Source organism: Asterias rubens, chromosome 2 (assembly GCF_902459465.1).
Source record: "Asterias rubens chromosome 2, eAstRub1.3, whole genome shotgun sequence".
NCBI classification, from domain to species: domain Eukaryota; kingdom Metazoa; phylum Echinodermata; class Asteroidea; order Forcipulatida; family Asteriidae; genus Asterias; species Asterias rubens.
Window position 1 is genome coordinate 5,537,598 of NC_047063.1, and position 22,763 is coordinate 5,560,360.

The window sequence follows — 22,763 nt, forward strand, 5'->3', positions numbered from 1 at the left end:
TTAAACATGGCTGAATGAAAGGACGCTAGATTGCCCGAAGGGAGGAGAAAATCATCATTTTTCATGAGATTCATTAATTTTTTCTATCTCATTTTGATTCCAGTGATGTCTAGAGCCCTAAATCATATATTTTTCACGTGAACATTCGCATGAGGTAAGAAGGAAAGGTGTTGAAGAGAAGAAGTTTACTGTCGCACATTCATGTCTTTGTTTCACTTTCAACAGGGCTCTGTGAGTGGGGATGACACGACGACGGCCGTGCTTTTGACAGTACGGGAAGAAAGTATCGTGTGTTACACATGGTACTGACCCATCTCTGTTGCCTATCGTGTTCGCTGCAAAGTGTGCAACAATACTAAATGAATATATTTTGATTATTTTGAGTATTTCTTTGTCATAATGCCGTGCTCCTCCTCTGCTATAGACTGGCCTGTGATATTTCCTGACTCATCGTGACTCCCTCTTCATTCAACTTCTAAGTTAACTCTGGGTTTCTGCTGTTTTGTTGTCCCCTTGTTTAAAAAACGAAGTCAGCATATACTGATATTGTCTCGTTGATGTTAGAACTAATAATGTTACTAATTGCGTTACAAAAGTCAAAACATTGATCTTGTTCCTGCGTATAATAAAAACACTGAATGTGTCAGTTGAAATTTAATCTTGACGCACATGTACTTTCTAAGGCTCCCCTGTGAGCCTTATATGGGTCTCATATTTAGGGCCTCCTTAACGCTATACGTTTTTCAAATCAGCGTTGACGGGTGAAAGTTTTACGACCGTTAGCCAGCCAGAACTGTAGTTTTCTGTGTAGTGTACACCTAAAGCTTTCCCCACCCTACTCAATATACATTCATAATGCTTGTTTTTCCTCCTTGTTGAGTGAAATTAAAAAACATCGTCAAAAAATACAGTTTTCTGCTCGGTACTTACTGTTGTTTTGCTGCCGCATCGCACTTTTTTTTACTTCTCCGTCATCTGTATCTCTTTAACTGTCCACCCTTGCAAGACACTAACATCGTTGAAAGCAACTTCATAAATAAGGCACTGTGGTTTTTTGTTTCTACTGATAAAGAAGTCATGTGAGGTCACGCACACAACATAAAATGAAGACCAAATTTATCCCAACCCAAACCCACAAATAGAAACATACGCTCTCTTGTGGCTGATCTGATATAGACTTTCAAATATTTGAAATAGAAACTTTTAAGATGATGACACAGTTGGTAACTTCATCATGACATCATTGTTTTAGGATTATTATTGCACCAATACCTTGCATCACTAAAAGTTTCATTGCAACTGCTCTCTAGAAACTATGCAAAAAGCTGCTTTCCAGTCCAATAGAAGTTCAAATGAATACAGTCATAAGATCATATTTCATTAATCACTTGACATAAAGTGATAATCTTTGTGCTACCTCGAACATCGCAATTTCATACACTAGATTTGACCCCATATAACCTTCCTTCTTGGATTAAAATTAAAAATTATAATGCATGTCTAGTGTTTTGCAAATCTAAACCCTTGGACCAACTGTATGATAAAACATGTACAGTACATTCCTTGTATTCATATGACAAATTTGCCACTAAGTCGAGAAGTATGAAACAGCTGGTTACTCAATCACAGAATTGAGGTCTACATGTAGGACATGAATGTACTTGGTGTACGTGTAGGAAAGTTCTTTGTAATAAACCTTTACAAACTGTACACTATACATATAGGTGTAGAATGACATTGATGCCATGGCTGACCATGGTCTTGGTTCCCCCTTCAGAACTTTCTTGTAGACTTTTTAAAGATAAATTTAATGGAAGTGCCCTCATCAAAAAATAAAATGGACTTGCTCTCTCAAAAATCGATTTGCAGGACTGGACCTTTTCTTTCATTTTTTTCCAGATAAAAGCTTGGAAAGACTTAAAACTTACATGTTATATTCTTAAACTTTTGTAGTTTGTGTACCACTATAAAAAATTGAAATTTCATGTTGGTGTCATCTAGTGTAAAATTCCATGTGCAAAATTTGATATTAAAAAAAATGTATAACTTCTGAACCATACATGTACATGTACATCATCAAAAATGTCTTGCGAGGGAAAAACAAGCATGACCCTATCTAAAGAAGACCAATAAACAATGATACAAACAGACAAATAATGGTGCTCGGTACAAGAATGTTACCAATGAAAACAAACAAAAGCGAAGTTAAAGAAATTTAGATGTAGCTGACATGCAATAGAAGGGTACATTGTCACGGCTTACCCCGCAAGGCACCCATGACCGAAAGACAATCTAGGCAAACTCAAATAATTATAGACAAGTGACACAAGAGTTACATATTTACAATAAATAATTACAAGTTTAATATATACACTTCTCTCCAACCTTCACTAAGTTCGGTCTATCTCACAAATCGGTATTAAATGAAATCCAAATCAATGAAGGATCTAAATACTTTGGTCACGACCTGTTCCAAAAGGCCTTCTCAAATTCAGAAAGGTTTTAAATTAAACAGACTGTGTCCAATTTCTGCCGACACAAACCTTAGTCAAATTAAAGGAAACTATTTGACTGGATAAATTAATCCCAGTTTAACAGCTACCTTTATTATGGCACCTTTTCTAATATACACAAACTATGCCCTCGATCAAAATTTGGAGGCACATGTACTTAATATTTACAATCAAAGAAATCCCAAAAACCCACAGCTCTAGAGTGTTCACTGCTATAAGCCTGGTTAACGTTTTTGTTACACACAAAGGACAAGCAAAATTCAGCTATGAACTTGGGGCAGATTTTACTCCCCAAAATTGTTTACAAATATCAACTCCCTTCAAAAGAGCGACAGTAACACTGGCCTCAAATACACACTTTTTAGATAGGTTATTGATCACACTCAATCAAAGTCAACGATAATTAGTAATAGCAGTTACGTCTTTTGGACTATTCTCTCCGCATTAATATATTTCACATTAGGGGTAAACAGTTATACAATAATAAGTTAAGAAACAGTCCCACCGGATTATAGGCGACTGGCGTCCACTTTCCACTCCACAAAGATTAAAGCTAGACAATCCCAGCTTCCACACAGTAAACTCAAATCGGTCACAAAGTTCAAAGTTCACAAAGTTCTCACAAAGTTGGTGCGCCCTCTGCTGCTCAATGTAGCAACTATGACTTGGGACGTCTGAGCCTCGGCCGACACTCAGTATGGCGTTCCTTCTTCGATTCCAAATTACTCACACCCAGGGGTGAAAACCATCTATTTGCTGGAAAGAGTAAACCAAAATCTTCTAATAAATTTGTCCAACAAATGAATAATAAACTGCTCAAAGGTTTCCATGAATCTTTCATAAACTTTCTTACACAAAAATTGATGAACATTTCCAAGTTCCAAAACAATAGAGAATTAAATGAACACGCCTTTTGAATAAATGTAATAAGCATTGAAAATAGCCATGACTTGCATTTTCGAAACCACATCAATTTAAAACTAAACTTCTTCTTGGAACAAAAATAGCATAATGCACTTGATTTTAGTAAAGTTTGAAATGCAGTAAGCGTGCAATAAAAATAAGAAATTAACTTACAGTTTCCATAATAGTGTAGCTCTTGAAGTCCAGCTCTCAGAATTGTACTTCAACCAATTGGCCTTATGATTAATAGCAGCCTGAAAATCTGCTCTGAATTTAGCAATGGCGCACAATCACATAGATTTGCAGAGACCAACAGTGCAATTTTCTGTCACTGGATCAAGGATCACATCCTCTCTCTATCTAAGACGCTGCTAGAATGACCACCCTCTATCCAAAACACAGCTAGCATACACTCACTGTCCCTGACCGCACCCATGTACTCAACATACCCAAAAATTTCACCCATTCAAAACTTTATACTTGACCGGAACATAATGCCTTAGGAATTTCTGGGGGGGGGGGGGTAACTTACCACTGCAGAGCCAAATAAGGCAAAGCATTTAAATATAACAAAGACACAGAATAACTACCCACTGGCCTTGCCTACTGATGAATTATTCATGAGGTCAGCAAACTATTACTAAGCTCACGGCTACTGAGGAGGGAAATACTATATACACATGTCTCCATGAGGTTAAATTCTGACGTACATAATTAGTATATTATTCATATTTTATTTTATTTTTACAATTATGCACATTATGTAAATTTATTAGTAGATTTGTGTTAAAATTCTCAGCCTTAGTTCAATATTGTACGCTCAGGCTGTAAATGTAATTGAGCTTTGTTAATTAATACATGTAGTGTTATTATAAATGTCATGTTATTCACTGATTCCCCTTTCTTTACTGTAGGTCACCATGTATATGTACGATCAACCTGATGAAGTCCCTACACTGCTAGATATGGATTCACAAAATCTGTGTACACCATCAAACAGGTAGGTGTTGTCATGTGATCATATTCTATATTATATGGTCATTGTAGGAAGAGGAGTTTCAAAAACATTATGACTAGGCCTCGGTGAATAATTCAAATTCGGTTAATGGCAAATAGATTTTCCTAACCCCTGACCCCTTTCCCTTTAAAACAAAATTTCAGGCTCTGAAGGAAAGAGCCACTGGCATCCCTGCCAGTGACACTGTCTAAAACTAATATCAATCTGCCCATACGTCACCCGGTTTCCTAACACACCAGTCATTGGTAACGAACAGCCTCTAGTGGTCGTCATTCACAAACGAACAGCGCCCTCTAGCAGTTGGTCGTGGCGCAAACTACCTTTCTAAAATCCTATGTAAGTACTGGGGAAACAAATATTTGAATATCCGGTTAGTTTCGGATAGTTAGCCAGCTGTAACTGAATACAAAGTTTTACTATTAACCCAGCACTAATAGAATGGATGTCTCGCGAGAAATTGAACTTCCGGGACCAATGTGGTCCAAACCTTAGGCCAAAAGAAAAATCTGCTTTTGTGTTACGTCAAATTTACAGACCTCTGAACGGTTGCTTTTTTGGGCTTATTTCTGTGATGGAGGAGCGCTGTCGATCATGCACGTGAAGACAGACCCAGGAGCGTGGTAGGAGTGCGAGCGCGATCGCTCTCCTCAAAAACGAAGGTCTGCCTCATCCTCCTCTTTTTTTTTTTTTAAATGGACGATCAACTGGTATTTTTTTGTTATTTGGCCTTATGGAGTTTTACACTTGGGAGATTTTGTTTCGGCCATTATTTTTGTTTAACATACGATAATGACCGTACAAATTACATATGTTGGTGAAAATGTAATACTAATTAACAACATATATTATAAAAGTAAAAATAAATTAAACAAATTAGCGGAGAAAAACAGATATTTAAACTTGACCTCAGGTCAGGTTACTTGAAATAAATTAAGAATTTGTGCCCATGTTCGATCACGAAACTTAAGCAGAAGCTTGTTTTGGTCGCGCGGGGTGGAAAGCCTTTTCATTGGTCGCTTAGCCGTCGATTTCCTCTTTAAACTGCCGTGCATTAACCTAAAGCCCTCGCGACCATCGTGCATCTGCATATAAACCAGCTTTAACTAATTTCACATCGGGCGTAGATTTACAAGGGGGGTTTGAAAAAATTTAAGATCAAATAAACATCCTAGTCCCATAATACATTTTTGGGGGGTGGCGATTTGACACGAATAATAATAATATAATAATAATATCAAAGTCTTATATAGCGCACGTACATGTATATACCAAACAAGGTACTCAAGGCGCTGAGTAGTGTACAAACTTTCAGAAAGATAGGTTATTGCCAGGCCTCAACCTTTAGCTTCAGAGGGGCAAGAAAAAAAGAGAAAAAAAAAAGAAAGGGGCATCAAGGCCAACTGAAAGGGCACCTAGGCCATTTTCAAACCTGTGTTTGTTGAGATGATTATGTTTAAAATATACTTTCCACTAATTTCAAGATGGTGGTCAACTTTCCAACCCATATTTATTTCATTGTCGCTGTTTAGGCTACATGCTGTGCAACTGAAATTGAATAAAAGTTTTAAAATATTTACAGGTTTTTTGCAACACTTTAATGGCAAACTATTACCCCAGTAATTAACTTACCCCATTTTACCCCCCTCCCCTTATTCATCTACTTAATTAAACTCCCTTCTGCTCATCTGAAAACAAATCATTGCTCCAGAACAAAGAATTGTTGAAAAAGTCATACAGAAAAAAAACTAAGAAAATTAATTCCCTGTGTGCTAATCTGAAGAAAAAAGATCAATTAGTCTCCGGCTCACCACTACCCCAACTCTGCGAGACAAACGAGCCCCACCCAACCCCACGCCAACAACCCACCAACAACCCGGAGGCTCAGCTAAATCCGATGATTTGGAAAAATATTTATTTCTTTTTTTTTTCTTCTATATGATTGTGAAAATTAAAAACGAACCCCCAACCCCTTAGCACAAAATAATTTGCCTAGCATTTAGCTAAAAAACTTGTAAGTTGTATTGTGCACGCCGGCGTTTATGCCACGCTAGACTGCGCTAAATAAATACTATAAAAATGTACACAATAAAAAATGCTTCTAAAGTTGGCACTTTGCTGCCACTCCAGCCCTTTCGCCTTCCTGCTTATTTTTGCATCTTTTGTGGGATAGCATGCTGATTAATCAATAATGAACTTGATGGAGTATGATGATTTCCAAAATTAGGGCTCTGCTGTTACCTCCATATAATCTGATTTTGACGTTCTACAATTTGGCAATGAAAAAACAATGTCGCAAGGCAGGCAGATCACTGGTAGTGGTGGGTCACAAACATTAATCCGGTACAAGCCTTGGACACCAGCGAAATAGTCGGGGGAAAAACATAGACTGTATCCAGCCCCCGGCCGCTCGCCTCCCCCGCCCCATCCGCTACAATACAGACCTCAATAGACAAAATCAGTGCGAAAATGCGTAATTTAGTGTAGGGACTTGTAGCGAGTTTATACATTGGAGTAGTCTGGTGCTCCGTTTTTAGGAAACAGCTCAACTACGTTTGATATGGTTGCCATGCCACGTTCTCGACACATTTTTTATTGCACAGAAGCAGCATTGTGAAACTAGTGTGCGGGATCGTACATTCCAAATTTTACCACCATATAAATTAAATGGGTCACAATGTTAACATTAAATAACATTTTTGAATAAATAATGTTATGGAATCAATGGAAAAGGGCATGATGGCCAAGTGGCCGTAAGGTACGTGATTTTTAAAAGGGCTTCACGGCAAATTCGCTGGGGCTGTAGAGGTCGAGGCCTGTATTGCAGTGATGAACTCTTGAGACCCAATTATTTAGCACCTTATAACGGCGCATACAGCAGCCACAGCCAGGAACACTGGGGCGAACCCCTCTTTTTTGGATCAGTGGACTGGGTTCTTTTACATGCCTTACACAACACATGGGACAACAGCTTAACGTCCCAAAGAACAAAAAAAGGGTCCCTGTATTTTTTGTTGAGATGCTAAAATTCCCACGTAACTGCTCCATTTTGACACGATGTTGACAGAATGAATGAATGCATGCGATGCGCGAGGACTATGCTGTACATGATGTACTAAGCATGCCATTTAGGGGAAAAAACACTTTTTCGCGCATGCGCAGACACGTTGAGTTGCTTTTGTTTGTTGCTGGTTCACATAATTTTACCAATAGAGGGTGTTTAATCTCAAGCTATCACATTGTTCCGACACGCCCTCTTGCGTTCAATGTTTCTTGTATTTTTTGTTCGCACGCAACAAACAACGACCAGCCGGCCTGAAATCTGCTGTTGAACATTACTTGCGTGAAATTGGGTTCTATTTATTTTCATGAAATTTACACAGACATCAGGCCTGTTTTGGCTTATTTTCAAACTTGGACATCGTTGAATATAACCAAAAATCAGGAGGAATGGCACAGTGTCAATGATAAGAAAAGGGCATGGAAATTGGGTTTTTGAAGGGCATTGCAACAATCGGTAGGGGCAGCGACGGCAATCGCCGTCGTGAAGTATCAGGGCTGCAGTTGTGTGGATGTTACCAAATCACTATTTTGTGAAAGTTGTGTAAGTAAAGTTGCTGTCCAAATTACCTCGGTTTGAAAGATTTTTCTTTTTTTAAGGGTGTCGTATAACAAGTAAGCAGGTGTTATCAGCAAAAATGCTTAAGCCGTGTTCCCTTTTTTTTCTTTTTTGGGGTTAAAGTACGGCGACTCTTCTGAAGGATGACAAAATTAATTCCAAATGGGGACGCATGGTCAACTTACCGCGACTCAATGAGTCTGCAAAATGGTGAAGAAATAATGAGTTCATGTTGGTGTTTATCAAGTAGTCTCGGTAACTGGTACAAGCTGTGGGAATCTTGCTGTCAAGTGAGGGACCAATCTGAGTGAAATATTGATTGGAAGCGTTTGAAATTTTTCGTTTGTCGCTTGTTTCATTTCCATTGCAATTGAATGTGCTGTTAATATGAGATTTGTTAGAACTGGCAGGCTTCAGTGTGGAATTGATAATATTCCAAGTCTCTCTAACATTTGATATAGCTTTGGAAAACTTGCACTTAAAGAAGTTGATTTTGGCATTTTTAATAACTGTATTCAGTCTGTTGCAGAACGTTTAAGTAGTATTTATTATCCACATTAGATATCGTGAGGAATTTACGGCTCAACTTGTTTTGAGACTTGATAGATTGTAAAATGCCATCATCGCATTGTTTATAGCTGAGTGAGTCGTGGGCATAAATGGCAACACCTCCTCCAGCTTTCCGACCTTCTCTGTTGCTTTGAATAAAACTGTATTCAGGTGGGACTGTAATTACTCAATAACTCAACCATGTCTCAGAGATTCCAATTATACTAAATTTAAATCCAGTAGTTTAACCTTTTAGCCCGCACGCAATATTAAACATAACGCCATACGCTACTCTTAGGATTAAACTCCGACACCAACACAATCAGAGTGATTTACATTTTACTTCCTGTTTCCTAGTTCCTTTGACCTAGACCTTTGAGTTCCATAGAATTCTGGAGTATTTCAGACGTTTCCTTCAAATAATTGTAGAAAGGGTAAGGTTGGTAAACATTCTTTTTGTCTTTGTGGAAGCATAACTAACTTCTCTACAGTATTTTGTAACAGAATAAATTAATGTCTTTATTTTGTGTTGCAGCATGCCAAGTCTAGCGATGCCAGTTGTGAAGACGGAGCCAGCAGATATAACAACCATGATGCCAGCAGCACAGTCCATCAAGAGAGAGCCACATGACATGATGACCATGAACCAGTTGGAATATATTAAGACTGAACCACAACATATGATGGATTATAATCAAATGAACTCAATGATTATGAACTCCAACATGTACCCCATGATGAACTACCAACAACCCATGATGCATGGTCTGCCCATGCTGGCACCTCAACATCAACAACTACAGCAACAACAACAACAGCAACAACAGCATGAAGTAGCATTAACACAGCAAGAGCGTAAACCAGGAAAGAAATCTAAGATCAAACAAGAGAAGATAACAGATAGCTTCAAAGAGAAGAAACCTAGAAGGAAAGTTGATCGTTTCCATGGTACACCTGAAGAGGAGGTAGCTAAAAGGACTCTTCCTGATATCCTCATACCAAATCTGGATATTGTTATTGTAAGTACAATTGCAGATCAGGGTTTACTAGCTTTTTCATAGGCCTGCCAACGACAATCTGTAAGCGGTAAGGTGTATCTGTCTATACGTACATTTGCAGTCAAAGTTATCAATCTTTATTTCAAATTAAAAAAGATCCCCGGATTCAGTGGCTGTTTAGTGATAAGGTAAAGTTTCCTTTAAAAATGGTAATCTGTTCTCCCATGGAGGTTTAAATAGTTTTGTTCTCTTCTGTAAGGAACTCACTTTAATACAAATACTTTGTAAACATAAGACATGGAACTAGGAAACACCAGGCAGTAGGCTTACCAGGCACAAATTAAAATGTTTACAGACAGGATCATATAAAATAGTCCGATTATCAGTGTATCCATAACATCTACTAATACTACAACTTTTTATAAATGTTAGCTTTACTTCAGCAACAAATAATCTGAAATAATTCTTTTTAAGGGACGGTAAACTGGAGCACATTCAATTACTCCTGAATTTAAGCCAATGTTGATGTGTTTGAGTTGTTTTTTCAACACATGACAAGTATCAAAAAGATTCAAGTGTGTGCACTAGAACATGTAGAATCTGCTTTACAATCTTGGGGGAAAGTCAAACGTTTACATTTAAATTTAGCCAGCACTTTAGTTTTGTCCATAGGCCTACACTGTTATAAGCACTATACTCAAAGACCTGCTGAATGAAAATGAGCAGGCTAACTACTCGACTCAAGTATGATTTGAACCCATGATCCCTGCCTCGTAGACCACCATCAAGGCCCAGTAAGGAGAGGCCAGATTACGCAGGACTTGAAAAGTACAGAGATCTGTATATGCAGGGTTCCAAATTTGCAATCTCCTGGTCGCAAGTGAAAACAGCGAGTCAAACAGTTGTGACTTGCTAACAAGTTAGGGGTACAGCTGTATTATACTATCATGATTGTTTTTGAGTTCTTAAAATGGTTTGACAAGTGTTAACTTTTGCTAGATTTAATTTGTGTGTAAGTATGTGACTAATATTATTTGAATGACTGCTTGGTTGTTAACAGATTGGCATCAACCCAGGACTGATGGCTGCATATAAGGGTCACCATTATGCAGGACCTGGGAACCATTTTTGTAAGTTATAAGCTCCAACTAAACACACCTTTTGTAAGAATTAGCCTGCTTCACACAATTGTTCGCATTTACTGTTTCCAACTCCTTGGTTTAATTCAAGGAAGGGTTTGAAACCTGCACAAATAAAATACAAAATACAACAGGATTTAGAAAGTAAATATTATAAATATAAATGAAGCTTACCACAACACTTGCAAATAATAGCTTCGACTTAGAGTCTCCATGTGAAACTATCAAAAGAAAATGAAATTCAACTTACACTGTTTGGCGTCCAATTATTCTCAAAATCACAGCGAAATCTTATGGTGCACTTCTCAATGAAGAATGCATATAACAATCTATAGATGGGAATCTATTATACATATATTTGAAATTCAAACTTCATTAAACTTTAGAATGGAGGTTATAAATCAAGGGAAAACTCCAGCCTTACTCCAACATGAACATGCTTTAACATGCTGAGAAATAAGAAAAACTAGTGTCCAATTCCACACATAAGTATAGTGCATAGTGCATCAGGCACCAATCTAGAATGGTTAATGAACAAATAGCACCAATTGAGGGCGCTGCCCAAAAGTTTTTCTGAATAAATTAAAATAAGTTTATCCATAAATCTTACACCTTTACTGTTCCAATCATGTTGTTATAGTAAAAAAATGAACATAAAGCAATTTACAGACTTGTTCCCATGGACAGTGCCCTCTATCATCCTCTCTATCCACAGACAATGTGAGTGGCCCAGAAAATACTGACTGACACACTTCCCAATGCAAACAATACTTGGTCATTATCAATGGCCTAGTTTGCATAATGATCACTCACTCGTGTTACAAAAGTTTGCCCTTCTGGTAGAAACATGACTTTGTGATGTTCATAATTGTCTAATGGGCAGAAGATACAGTCTGTCACTCACAGTTGTATTTCAGGTTGATATTAGTTAGCCATAGCGTCTGCACCAACAAGATAATTAATGAGACCTGTTGTGATCACATCACATCCTTTAGGGGTGGCTGTGTTACATCCAGTGAACCAGAACCGATATCATTGTGGTCAGTGCAACACGACTAACCGTTGAAAAACCAGCAATAAACTTTTTTTGAATATGATATACTTCTTCAACAGGGAAATGTATCTACCTATCAGGCCTTGTTGATGAGCCTATGACCTGTATGGATGATCATCGATTGTTGGAATTCAGCATTGGATTTACTAATATTGTATCCAGAACGACTAGAGGAAGCTCGGACCTTACAAGGTAACATAGCGCTCAGCAAGATGTTGTCTACCTAAGTTTCTGAAATGTTTTCAATTTTTTTTTGGAATACCCCCAAAACAAACAAATCAAAATAATAGTTAATTGATGGGATCGTGCCTCATCACCTGTTAAACCCTTTAGCACGCATACCGCCCGGAGGTGCCCTGCATATTACAACGCATACCGCCCAGGGGGCGCCCACGCAGTTTGACATGGTGTATTTTGAGTTATAAACATACGATTAAAACGCAGCAAACAGCCGTAGATATAGCGCGATTTCAAGATGACAACAGTCTAAAAAAGGCACATGGTCCACATCAGAAAAAAATGACAAAGGTTGAAAGTCATTTTACAATCAAATAACGCAAGTACATGTAGGTGCTTTTTCTCTGGGTGGAGCGGGCCGTTTTCTCTGTGTGGGAGGACCATAGGGGATGTACCACGTACCACACGCGCATGTACACAGACTCTCGCTTGTTTCGCCACAAACTCTTTTGTGTGTTTTTAGGGGTGTTATTTTGCAGCCTGGTGATTGTTTAAAGTAACAATGAGATGAAGCCATATTATTTTATTACATTTGGGTTAATTGTTTCTTTGTTATCAGGGCTACATTTTGTTTCTGAAAGGGACAGTTAGATTTGTAACGGACTGTTTCAGAAACGGTTACACATTTACACGATAATCGTCATTATCTTCAAGTACGCGCTAATCCTCCAGTCAGATTGGCAGAATGGAGTGGCGATAAAAACCTATATTACATGGCTAATATCACTACCTGCGTCTTGTGTGTTCTATGTCACGCGCCAAGTTTGCTTGAAGATAAGTACGTTATCACACGGGCGCTCGCGGAAATACGGAAAATAAAGCGCGTCTGCGTCCCATATCCAACTCGTCCTTCGGCCTCGTTGGATATGGGACGCAGAAGCGCTATATTTTTCCGTATTCCACTCGCGCTTGTGTGATAACTTATAATACATTTATGATTTTGCAACTAATCTTTGATTTTTGTTTACATTGTGCAGAAAAGAAATTAAGGATGGAGCTAAGATCTTGACTGAGAAGATCCGAAAGTACCGGCCAATGATTGCTTGCTTCAATGGCAAGGGTATCTATGAAATCTTCAGTGGAAAGAAAGACTTTGAGATAGGACGACAGCCAGAGACTATGCCTGATACAGACACGGTAACCTAACAACCATCAACTTATTGTTGTTTTATGATATTCAAGATATGTGCTTACAAACCACAGGGTACAAGTCGGCTCCGTCTAGGTCTTTAGGTTGGGAATTAAAATAACTATGGTTTCAATGGATGAAATAAAATTTGAAATAAATAAACTGTGATTAAGAATGTCAACACTAATGCACACTGTTAACATTTTCCACATGTAAAATTAACAATCGTTTCTCTATGACAAAAAGTATATGTAAAACTTGGGAGTAAAAGTAACTCATGTCAATCAAATGATAACTGGAAAGTTTAAAGTTAGTCACGTGACCAAAACAGAGATGTGACTGTACAAAGGTAAACTCGGACTAAACTTTAAAGGCACATAATTAAGACATTGACTGAAATGTTGTTGATTTGCTTTAAATTTTAAACGTTTAAAATGCTATTTTTCCTACCGGACGCTTTTTTGATTACCATGGCTTTCAAATGTGCCCTTATATTTTGGAAGTTTTTATCTTAAATCTTATGGGTTGACATATCAGAGTGCTGATCCTGTTTCACATTTAAAGAATCGATTGACATTGAAAGTACGTATTTTCACCTCAAAAACTTCAACTTATATTTGGTGTCCAAATAAGAACAGGAAACTTAAAAAGCTAAAAAATTAAGGGCGTCCTTAACATAGTTAAAAAATGCGCTCAAATTACAGAAATGGTTTTTCTACCAAGATATCTACCAGGGATGGTGTCTTCAAACAACACATGTAATTATCTGAGTATCTTGACAGCTCATGTCACTACTAGAGCTGTGATGACTGTTAGTTCAAACTGAAAAACAATTGCTTGTTGTTGTCTATTGTATAAAACAGTCTAAGTTTCCACTCTAGAATGAGTTTCTTTAAAGCCATTGGACACTTTCGGTAAACAGTATTGTCCAAGGCCCACACTTCGTGTATCACAACTTATATATAAAAAAACAAACCTGTGAAAATTTAGGCTAAGCTTGGGCGATGTCACGATATTATCGAATATCGCGATATTAATTTGGAAAAGATTTCGATATCGAATGGATCTGGTTTTAATTGAAATATCGATATATCGCGATATATCGCGATATATCGCGATATATTGCGATATTGATTAAATATCGCGATGTATTTGCTAGCTGAGACATCTTGCACCCCATAGGTTTGGAGTAAAACCAGAAGAATAGGTTATAAGAACACCTCTCTTATGCTTCGACTGTCTCTTCTACAACTTTCACTTGGAATTTGAAGACTGATGATGTCAACTTTAATTAATCGCGATTATATCGAATATCGCGATATATTGTCGGCGATATATCGTGAATAAAATAAATCGATATCGCCCAAGCTTAATTTAGGCTCAATCGGTCATCGGAGTCGGGAGAAAATAACGGGAAAACCCACCCTTGTTTCCGCACGTTTCGCCGTGTCATGACATGTGTTTACTATAAATCAGTAATTCTCGCTAATGAGAATTGATAGTTGTTTTAATGTTTTCTCAAAAAGTAAAGCATTTCATGGAATAATATTTCAAGAGAAGTCTTTTACCATTACCTTCTGTAAACCCTGTAAGTAAGTTGTAAATCTGTGAACTTTTATTTTTGTTTCTGTTCCGAAAGTGTATAATGGCTTTATGTTCATATACTGGTATGTTTTCTTTTTTTTCCAGGTTATTTATGTCATGCCATCATCAAGTGCCCGATGTTCACAGTTCCCTCGTGCCACAGATAAGGTCAACTTTTATACAACACTCAAGGACCTACGGGATGAACTCAAACAAATACAAAGAAAACCTGCCCCTCCCCTTCCAGCCCTCTCACCAGCCCCTCAGTCAACAACACCCCAGCCCCAGGAACAACAACAACAGCAACAGCAACAGCAACAACAACAGCAGCAAAAACAACAACAACAACAACAACAACAACAGCAGCAGCAGCAGCAGCAGAAGCAACAGCAGCAGGTAAAAGTCAAGCAGGAGGCTGGTTTGCAAGTGAACTGTCATGGTCAACAGCAGGGTCAGGCAGTACCTGTTCGTGTTAAAATGGAGAATCAAAGTGAGGGTCCAACAACTTGCAGTAGTGGTACTAGTACAGCTTACCATGGCACAGTACAAGGCCCTGTACCTCACCAGCCCATACCATCAATGACTCCCCATGCTGGTCCAATGCTGATTAAACAAGAGCCAGGAAGTTATTATCCCAATACATGCAGTGGGCAGTACCCACAAGCACCACCACTGCCTTCAGCAAGACAAGAACAGGGTATGGGATACCCCGTTATCAAGCAAGAAATGCCTGATACACAGATGAGGCATTATGGGGCTGCTGTTCCCCCTACTACAGCCCATAGTCAATTCCAGCCAGGTTATTTCATGGACCAGATTCCCATTATTGGAATGGGGGAAAATGGTGGAATAATGATGGGAAATCACAACATGCCACATCAGCATCAGCAGCAGATAGGAACCAGTCATCCATCGGGTAATGGACCTATTTCAATGCCACAAGCCCCTATAGATCCATCTATGCCAAATTATGCTCGCACATACCCTGACCCTAGAGGGCCCTCACCCCATGGTTATCCACAGCAAATGTATCCCCAGCAGCACATGCAGCAACAGCAGCATCCCCCTCAACAATATACCCAACAGATGTCCCAACAGATGTCTCAACAGATGCCACAACAGCCAGAACAAAGTCAGAAACAACAACATCCTGGCAAAGGTACATGTAGTACCTAAGTAGCTGTTGGTAATCCCTAACCCCAGCCAGCTGGTCAGATGTTCCAAACTAAGCCTCCTTTGAAACTGTTCACAATAAACTTGTCATACCTACCGAATCATCTAGGAATACTCCCAATTGGGTTTTACATGTGTTGTGTTTTCCAAGCCAAATTTGAAAGATGACACATTTTAACATGTACAACCAAAACATACAGTTTCTTGTGTTTGGACTGTTGGACTTTCCACTCGATATAGACAAACTTAAATCTGTTGCAGCTAGGCAGTAAATTCAGAACCTTTCTTATTGACAATCACAGACAAAATGTAATGATCAAGTGCTAAGAAGACATGAAGAGTGTTTGTGCTCTTGCATTGATTCCTAAAGTACATGTAAGAGCCCTGTAAACAACAATTTGGTGTACGTCCTTTGCCATACATTCTTTGCATGGTGACACATTCTTCTCTATTTTGCTTTTTTCCCGCTCAGACCGATTATGAACTAATTGTCTTGCCTCCTGAAACAAGAACCAGTGGTAAATTTAAATAACTTGCCTCACCCAAAACTGGTGTTGCATCTTTAATAACAAATATAAAACCATGACTGGTTATATTTAATGGAGTGACTTGGCTACGGCTATGGCCGATGGCTGCAGCAACAATGTTGAAGAATATGTCTTTTTAGCAATCCGGACATAGCCACTTACAAAACCCTCAAACTTAACACAACTATTCATATTGTTTGGAGAAACCGTTTGTCAACATAGCTATTTCTTATTTGACAATTAGCTTCACTTTTGTGATTGTACGATGCATGAAAGCTTGTTTGAATAACGTTGATAATTATTGCCATGGCTAGGCTAACCAGAGCAATGTTTTCCGAAGCAATGTTTTTTTATGTCACTGTCATTTGAGTTCCATCTGGACGGCTTCATCTTTGGTACATATTTCAGAACCCAATGTTCCTGCCATTTTAATGACACATTGTATCTAGTAAAACTCCATCTGTATGACTGGAGTTGCCTTAGTGAAATATCACACCTTTGTGGAACAGAATCAACGACCCATATGGATGTGAAATCCTATGCAAGTCAATTGAAAAAGGGGACTTGTCCTTATGAATGGCTTCCTAATTCCATGCTTCCTGTATAACAATCTCATCTAATTGTAGATTGTTGTTGACTATAGTTGGCTTGTTGACTTGTTTCTTTCAGGTGACCTTACCCAAGCAGCTAATTGTCTGCCAACACAATGCTGCTACTCTATAGTTTGTTATGGTATTTAGCCGTCCACTCCACATACATGTACATGTAGGTGCATGGATTGATGTCTGTTGAGTATATATTGCAGTGGGCCACACAACTACAGGGCTTTGGCTTATACTGCATATTTCTATGATAGTATTATCTACTGTAGGGAAGTGTGTTTGCACCAACTACAAACACAGTTTAGACAAGGCATTTCCATTGATTATGGCTACAAATACCCAGTTTAGGCAAGGCATTTCCATTGATTAGGGCTATAAACACAGTTTAGACAAGGCATTTCCATTGATTAGGGCTATAAACACACAGTTTAGGCAAGGGATTTCCATTGATTAGGGCTATAAACACAGTTTAGACAAGGCATTTCCATTGATTATGGCTACAAATACCCAGTTTAGGCAAGGCATTTCCATTGATTAGGGCTATAAACACAGTTTAGACAAGGCATTTCCATTGATTATGGCTACAAATACCCAGTTTAGGCAAGGCATTTCCATTGATTAGGGCTACAAACACAGTTTAGACAAGGCATTTCCATTGATTATGGCTACAAATACCCAGTTTAGGCAAGGCATTTCCATTGATTAGGGCTATAAACACAGTTTAGACAAGGCATTTCCATTGATTATGGCTACAAATACCCAGTTTAGGCAAGGCATTTCCATTGATTAGGGCTACAAACACAGTTTAGACAAGGCATTTCCATTGATTATGGCTACAAATACCCAGTTTAGGCAAGGCATTTCCATTGATTAGGGCTATAAACACAGTTTAGACAAGGCATTTCCATTGATTATGGCTACAAATACCCAGTTTAGGCAAGGCATTTCCATTGATTAGGGCTACAAACACAGTTTAGACAAGGCATTTCCATTGATTATGGCTACAAATACCCAGTTTAGGCAAGGCATTTCCATTGATTAGGGCTATAAACACACAGTTTAGACAAGGCATTTCCATTGATTATGGCTACAAATACCCAGTTTAGACAAGGCATTTCCATTGATTATGGCTACAAATACCCAGTTTAGGCAAGGGATTTCCATTGATTAGGGCTATAAACATGCAGTTTAGACAAGGCATTTCCATTGATTATGGCTACAAATACCCAGTTTAGGCAAGGCATTTCCATTGATTATGGCTACAAATACCCAGTTTAGGCAAGGCATTTCCATTGATTAGGGCTATAAACACACAGTTTAGACAAGGCATTTCCATTGATTATGGCTACAAATACCCAGTTTAGGCAAGGCATTTCCATTGATTAGGGCTATAAACACACAGTTTAGACAAGGCATTTCCATTGATTATGGCTACAAATACCCAGTTTAGGCAAGGGATTTCCATTGATTAGGGCTACAAACACACAGTTTAGACAAGGCATTTCCATTGATTATGGCTACAAATACCCAGTTTAGGCAAGGCATTTCCATTGATTAGGGCTACAAACACACAGTTAAGGCAAGGGATTTAACGTAAACGCAAACCTTTCACTATCGTATTTCCACCATGCAAAGTTTGAAATCCTACTTAATACTGAACTGGACATTACTTTGATACTTTTCTGGTTAGCCTTATTGAATTGATCCGTTGTGAGATATTTTTGTCTTTGTATTTGATACTTGATGGTTTCTTCCATTGTTGTGTGCCATAAAGAATAGGAATATGCTGCACTGACATTAAGTAGTGCTGTCACATTTCAAACATGTTGCTCATCACTTCATTCTTCTGGCTCTGGGGTTTTAGCCTTAAAGATCATCAGTAATTAGTTAGAAGATGATCTATACTTTTCATTATTATTATTTTTAATATTGTTAAATTACATTTGTATGATTTGTTCATACTAATCCCAGAAATATGTGTATTGTGTGTGTTTTAAGACATTTTTAAACCTTATGCATAAAGCTTTTAAGTAGTTTACTTAAAGTGCAGTAATTTGACTGTATTTTCTTCCAAATTGTAAATGATGATTCGATATGTACACAAATTGATGTGTATGTGACACCATGAACATACATTCCATGATTAACACCAAAAGATAACCCTTATAGCACACAATGAAAGCAATATATAACATTTAACCTGTGTGTATATAATTTTATTGTTAAATGTGATTCTATACTTCCACTTAATGACAAACCTAATTGAAATAAAACAAAAGATTGTAGTGAAGGGGTGGAAAAGATGATTTAACTGTTCATAAAAACCCTTCCAAGATGGTGTACATAAATATTTTGTTATTGGAGACCTACAAGACATGGGAAGGAATTTGACTTGGTCTTAACTGGCCCTTTTCTATGGTTGTTTTTAATGTGTGCATGTTGGAAGAAACTTTGCTTTTGTGGTTTGAGTACTGTCTCCATGATGTGTCATATGTGCTGGATTTATAACGATCATTAATAGTGTTCAATCACTGCTTTGGTTTTTTTTTAGGATAAGCAAGTCATTATTATAATTATTCAAATGACATCCCCCCCTCTACTCAAATTGATTACGGTGTGAATCTAAAAGTCCATGTACCCATCCCTTTATCTACCCACCAGTTACGTACAAGAAACACGAACAGCTGGTGCAGAATTAACCCCAACGATAATTGGTGCCAAGATTAATGCCACCGTTACTTTTAAATTCCCAAAGTAATTGGAATATTCTCGTCCAAAGCTTTGACTGAAATGTTGTTTATTTGTATATTTAAGTTATTTGCTCTGCTCTATTTGTATTATTATTGCTTTTTTATTTCTTAATTTTTTTAAACTAAGGATTTGATATTGTTGTGTTACACTCCAGAATGTCATCAATATCGCAATGTAGAGAAAATGTTGACAGTGTCTTGCAGGATTTGTACAGAATGGTACAGTTTAGTGTCAGACTGAAAGTGAAATGAAACATCAAGAGTGAGTGAATTGAACTGATGAATTGTTCTTCCCATCAATGTAATTATACGCGTTATTTGTTTACAAAAACAACTTTCTGTTCTTTCTTTATATTTATTCCTCCCCATTATTTTTGTTTTTAGGGGAAGGGGTGTGGGGGGGCATGATGTGTGTGTTTATGTAACTATATAAGCATACAGTGGTAATAAAGACATCTCCTTGATGTGAGTTATTACACTGGGGTAGTTTGAAGAATTGAAGGGCAATACATGTAATGGGTTATCAGGATTTATGTGCCAATTATTAATCATGTCAATTGGTATGGTCCAGAGTGTTGATTACTGATACCTCACATCATGCTCTAGAATTTGTATAACATGTGGGTTCAAGAAATGGAAGATGAATGAATCATGGAGTACAGGATGAACTTGAGATTGTGTCCATTCCTTGTAAAATTCAAGGAATATGCTTAATTGATACACAATTATTTTGGTGTTTAGTTCCCCACTCCTAATGAATACATTTGTAGACCTTTCACTAAAAGTGTATGGTTCTATTTCTTGCATACTCTCTTGTCATACGTTGACTGGTGTCATCAAATCAGATAGATTAATGCCTTCCAGTGCATCAGTTAGGATTGCTCAGTTATGATTGCTAAGCTTGTTAACATGGATGCTTATATATTCTTTAATGTTAGTGCTACCTCAGAGTATTTATTTAACATGTAACATGTTATAGCTTCAGTCTTGTAGTAAGTAAATTACTCCAAAGTCAAGTGTTGTAAAGTCAACCATTGAATGGCTTGTCACAATGAGGCCAGCAAAAAGGGCTTTAACGGCTTAATCCTCTTTAAAGGTAGAATACTTTCCTTAGCATTATCTTGCCAAACTTTATTGTGTAGAATGGTCTGCCTAAAATCATGTTGGAATATTATTTTGGCTCTTTAAGTTTCAGTTTCATTAGCAAAATTAATGATCTTGCTCCTTAAAGTACGTGTATATTTGCTTCATCAATTTTAAAGGTGGTTTTGCTAAAGTGAATTGTCATTTGCAAGTTATTTGATTTGCCACAATAGGGTTGTGTGCATGAACCCTTTATTGGGTGATTTTGTACAGTTACAATTACGGTTACTTACGCTCACAATGATTTTGAAATTAATATCAATTAGACCGTGGTTCTGCAAAAGGAAAGCCCTGTTCTGCAAAAGGAAAGCCCTCAACCCTTTTTATACTAGGTGTAATGAGCATAATACATTGTAAATTTCTCACTGCCGGAAGCAAAAAGTGCTGCATTTTATTATTTGATAAATCAACTTAATTAATTACGTTTCTTGAATGCTTTTGAAGAGTTTACACAATCTCAAGAAGTGATTGTGTTGGTAGAGTGCATGGATATCTGTGTCATCCTTTCCTTTTGTCTTATCACGCTTTAGTCGGTGTTCTACCCACTATCAAGTTATAAAAAGGATGGACAAAGTTCTGCCATTTTACGTTTTGTCCATTGCATAAGTATAAATGGCAATACAGACTTAGTTATTTAACTTTTTAAAACCCAATATTTCTTTCATTATTTTACCACTGGAGTCTGGGCACCAAGTGTGAATTTGCCCCCATAAGTTTAAGGACTGTGTGTGGAGCCTTCATTGTACATCAACTTACTGGTTTGTCAGTATTCAGTTTACAAAGCATGTCAAGTGCAATAAGTAGCATTTCAAATTTGTCTTCAGTTTTTTTTTATTTTGAGAATGGTAACAAGAAAGCTACTTTAACTTAAATATTGTTTTATTATTAAGGATCTGTACTAGAGTGTTTGTAGAATTTTATAGTTCAAAGCTGTTGATGGTAATGGTGCATTGTTTGTACATATCAGGGTTGATTTTGTACATGTATGTGCGCCTCAGACAATGTCTAAGGGTAACCAATTATCAACTGACTCTCCCTGTAAACTATCGGATTGGTCTCACCAAAAGTCAACACTCATATCAATTTAAGTAGAAAATGAGGTGGGTTTTTATTTGAGGAGCAATAAGCAAATGCAAGAATTAAGATTAAGTAAACACACTGGATCATGAGTACCACTTAATTTTTATTTGTAAAGAATTACTGTTAAAATAAATTTGTTGGTATACCAACTACCTTGACTAAATTTTTGTAAACAATATTTTATGACATATTGTAATTTAAAATTCAGGCTTGTGCTGTTTTTGAAAATGTAACATTGTCATATGAAAGGAAACACATTTTGTAAAGAGTGTGTTTTCTTTTGGGGAAATAGAGTAGAGACTACAGGTTAAAATCCTGGAGTGGTAGAAGCCTGGTGTTAATATTCTTATAAATGTAATTATAAATATTGTATGTGAATGTGCTTTGTGAGCTGTCTGTATTAGATGCATAGCAAAGCCCTAAATGTGTGAAAGTTTTAACTTGGCTTAGAATCAAACTGTGACATTATAGCTGAATTTACTTAGAATTTGTCAATTTTTAGAATATAATTTAAATTGTGGTTTAAAAGCTGTTAGAGAAGAAAAATCTGGATGTGCATAGATAAATAACTGAGAATTTGAACGTGACGTAGAAGACTTTAGTGACAGGTAAAAAAAAAAAAAAATGATTGATTTGAGGCGGTTGTCTAGCCAGTCCTGATTGACAGGGATATGTCAAAACTAGACAACATCTTCATCTTATTCATTTGTAGACTTAATTCACAATAATCTTTTACACACAGTGATAA

At 37.4% G+C, this 22,763-nt stretch overlaps 1 protein-coding gene across 1 annotated transcript; it reads left to right on the plus strand.

Moving 5' to 3' along the window:
* Positions 1-5: 5 nt before the first annotated feature.
* Positions 6-18,240, plus strand: LOC117307318 (alpha-protein kinase 1-like). Its single transcript, XM_033792035.1, has 7 exons — positions 6-154; positions 4,331-4,416; positions 9,135-9,618; positions 10,658-10,727; positions 11,850-11,982; positions 13,005-13,164; positions 14,846-18,240. Exons 2-7 carry the CDS (start codon positions 4,337-4,339, stop codon positions 15,914-15,916), a joined length of 1,998 nt encoding a protein of 665 aa, XP_033647926.1. The 5' UTR covers positions 6-154; positions 4,331-4,336; the 3' UTR covers positions 15,917-18,240.
* Positions 18,241-22,763: the final 4,523 nt, after the last annotated feature.